The sequence below is a fragment of the Engraulis encrasicolus genome, chromosome 21 (assembly GCF_034702125.1).
Source record: "Engraulis encrasicolus isolate BLACKSEA-1 chromosome 21, IST_EnEncr_1.0, whole genome shotgun sequence".
Classification (NCBI taxonomy): Eukaryota; Metazoa; Chordata; class Actinopteri; order Clupeiformes; family Engraulidae; genus Engraulis; species Engraulis encrasicolus.
Genome location: NC_085877.1, coordinates 36,637,173 through 36,639,672, shown reverse-complemented (window position 1 = coordinate 36,639,672; position 2,500 = coordinate 36,637,173). Strand labels below are relative to the sequence as shown.

General features: G+C 45.6%; 1 protein-coding gene across 3 annotated transcripts in view; it reads left to right on the top strand.

Annotated features, from left to right (window-relative positions):
- mtmr1a (myotubularin related protein 1a) overlaps positions 1-2,500 on the top strand; it is a 36,356-nt gene that overhangs the window by 20,539 nt on the left and 13,317 nt on the right. For all 3 annotated transcript variants that reach the window (XM_063186659.1, XM_063186660.1, XM_063186658.1), the window contains 2 exons: positions 498-647; positions 983-1,171. In XM_063186659.1, coding sequence (XP_063042729.1) covers positions 498-647; positions 983-1,171 — 339 coding nt within the window. The remainder of the gene's footprint in view (positions 1-497; positions 648-982; positions 1,172-2,500) is intronic.

Genomic DNA, 2,500 nt, shown 5'->3' with positions numbered 1-2,500 from the left:
TTGCTGCTGCACTCTGTCGCTTGAATCGCGTCGCCGCTGGTGTATCTCTGCGGTAAGGCGTGATTGCACTGGAAACTGCATGATTATTTTGTTGTTGGTACCAGTACTAAACTGTTATTACCATGAAATTACACTGAAATTACATTGAAATTACAGTGAAGCTACAGTGAAGCTACCACTTTATTAGCGACCCGTAACGTAAAGTGTTACTGAGCTTGACATAGCTAGTGACCTTGACATGGCTATTTGAATAAGCATGTCATCTCTGCTCCACTAAGGGTCTCCCCAATGACCTTGACATAGCTAATGACCTTGACATAGCTATTTGAATAAGCATGGCTCTCTGCTAAGGGTCTTCCCAATGACCTTGACATAGCTATTTGAATAGACATGTTGTCTCTGCTGCTCCACGAAGGGTCTCCCCAATGACCTTGACATAGCCAATGACCTTGACATAGCTATTTGAATAGACATGTTGTCTCTGCTGCTCCACGAAGGGTCTCCCCAATGAGAGCTGGACCATCAGCAAGCTGAACAGCAACTACGAGGTGTGTGACACCTACCCTGCTCTGCTGGTCATCCCCAACAACATCGACGAGGACGACATCCGGCGCGTGGCCTCCTTCAGGTCCAAGCACCGCATACCGGTCAGTCAAGGGTGCTGTGTGTGTGTGTGCATGTGTGCAGGGTGCAGGGTGCAGGGTGCTCTCTCTCTCTCTCTCTCTCTCTCTCTCTCTCTCTCTCTCTCTCTCTCTCTCTCTCTCTCTCTCTCTCTCTCTCTCTCTCTCTCTCTCTCTCTCTCCACAACCCAGTATAACAACACAGGGGTGAATTTCTCAAAACCAAAGTTGCTTACTACATTAGCTACTTTGTTGTTTTCAATGCATTTTCCCATTGGCAACTACCGAAGTTGCTAACAGGCTATCAACTTCTCTTTTGAGAAACTCACCCCAGTATGTATCTCTCTTCTGGTACTCCGCAGGTGTTGTCGTGGATCCACCCAGAGACGCAGGCCACCATCGTGCGCTGTAGCCAGCCCCTGGTGGGCCCCTCGGACCGCCGCTGCAAGGAGGACGAGCGCTACCTGCAGACCATCATGGACGCCAACGCACAGTCGCACAAGCTCACCATCTTCGACGCCCGCCAGAGCAGCGTGGCCGACACCAATAAGGTACTTTTAGCAGAGATTCTTTAAGTATAGAGATATGCCAATGGGCACCTAACATGACCAGGTTCCGGTCTGCCTAAAGGGGCGTGTCATAATACTCCTAGCATTGAATAGAACAGTCCTTAGGTCTGCCTAGGTCTGCTTATAGGGGGATTTCCCCCCCTCCCCCTTGCAATTGTAGAACCCGGAAACAATGGGCCAATGGAACCTCTCTCTCTCTACTGTCTCTGCTATTAGTAGTCACTACTACTACTGCTCCTATTATTACTAGTACTTCTACTTCAACTGATTTCTACTACTACTATTACTACTGCTACATGGTAGCATGCCGGATACCGGATCCACTGCTTAAGATCCTGCTGGACCCAGATCCTGTGAAAAACCCTATTATCCTGCTGGATCCGGAACCGGAACCAGAACCGGTGCATCTAATCATTACTACTACTGCTACTATTACTACTAGTACTACTACTACTACTAATTACTACTACTACTACTACTACTGCTACAACAGTAGTCACCATCTTCGACGCCCGCCAGAGCAGCGTGGCCGACACCAATAAGGTACTACTAGTAGTCACTACTGCTGCTGCTGCTGCTGCTGCTACTACTGTTACTACTACTACTGCTACTACTACTACTACTACTACTACTACTACTACTACTACAGTAGTAACCATATTTGATAGCCACCAGAACAGCAGACACCAATAAGGGACTATGAGCACAAGCACCAGGATGCATCACCTCTGTGCATCATCTCTATTTAGACCCCCTCTTTCTTTTTTCACCCTTTTCTTGTTTTTAAGTACTGTGTATTTTGGGGCTTTTTACCATTATTATGGCAGGGCAGCTGAAAAATTGGACATGAAATGATTTGGGCCAAGGCCCCTTTTTCACCTTCTTCACCTTTTCACCTCCATGGAAAAGCAATTGTCGTCGCACACTCAGAACTTCTTGCAATACTTTTTTCTAATGAGACCAACGTTTCAAAGTATTGCATGAAGTCCTGAGGTGTGCAACGGCAATTGCTCTTCCATTAAAGGGACACTGTGTGAGATTTTTAGTTGTTTATTTCCAGAATTCATGCGGCCCATTCACTAATGTTACCTTTTTCATGAACACTTTCCACCAGCATCAAATTCTAAGTATTCATTATGACTGCAAAAGTTGTACTTTTCCTACATGAAAAAGGGGATCTTCTCCATGGTCCGCCATTTTGAATTTCCAAAAATAGACATTTTTAGCTGCAGGAATGACTGTACTTGGACCATCCTAGAAAATATTTGTTTATTACTCATTAAACTTTCATGTAAAGATCAAATTTGGTAA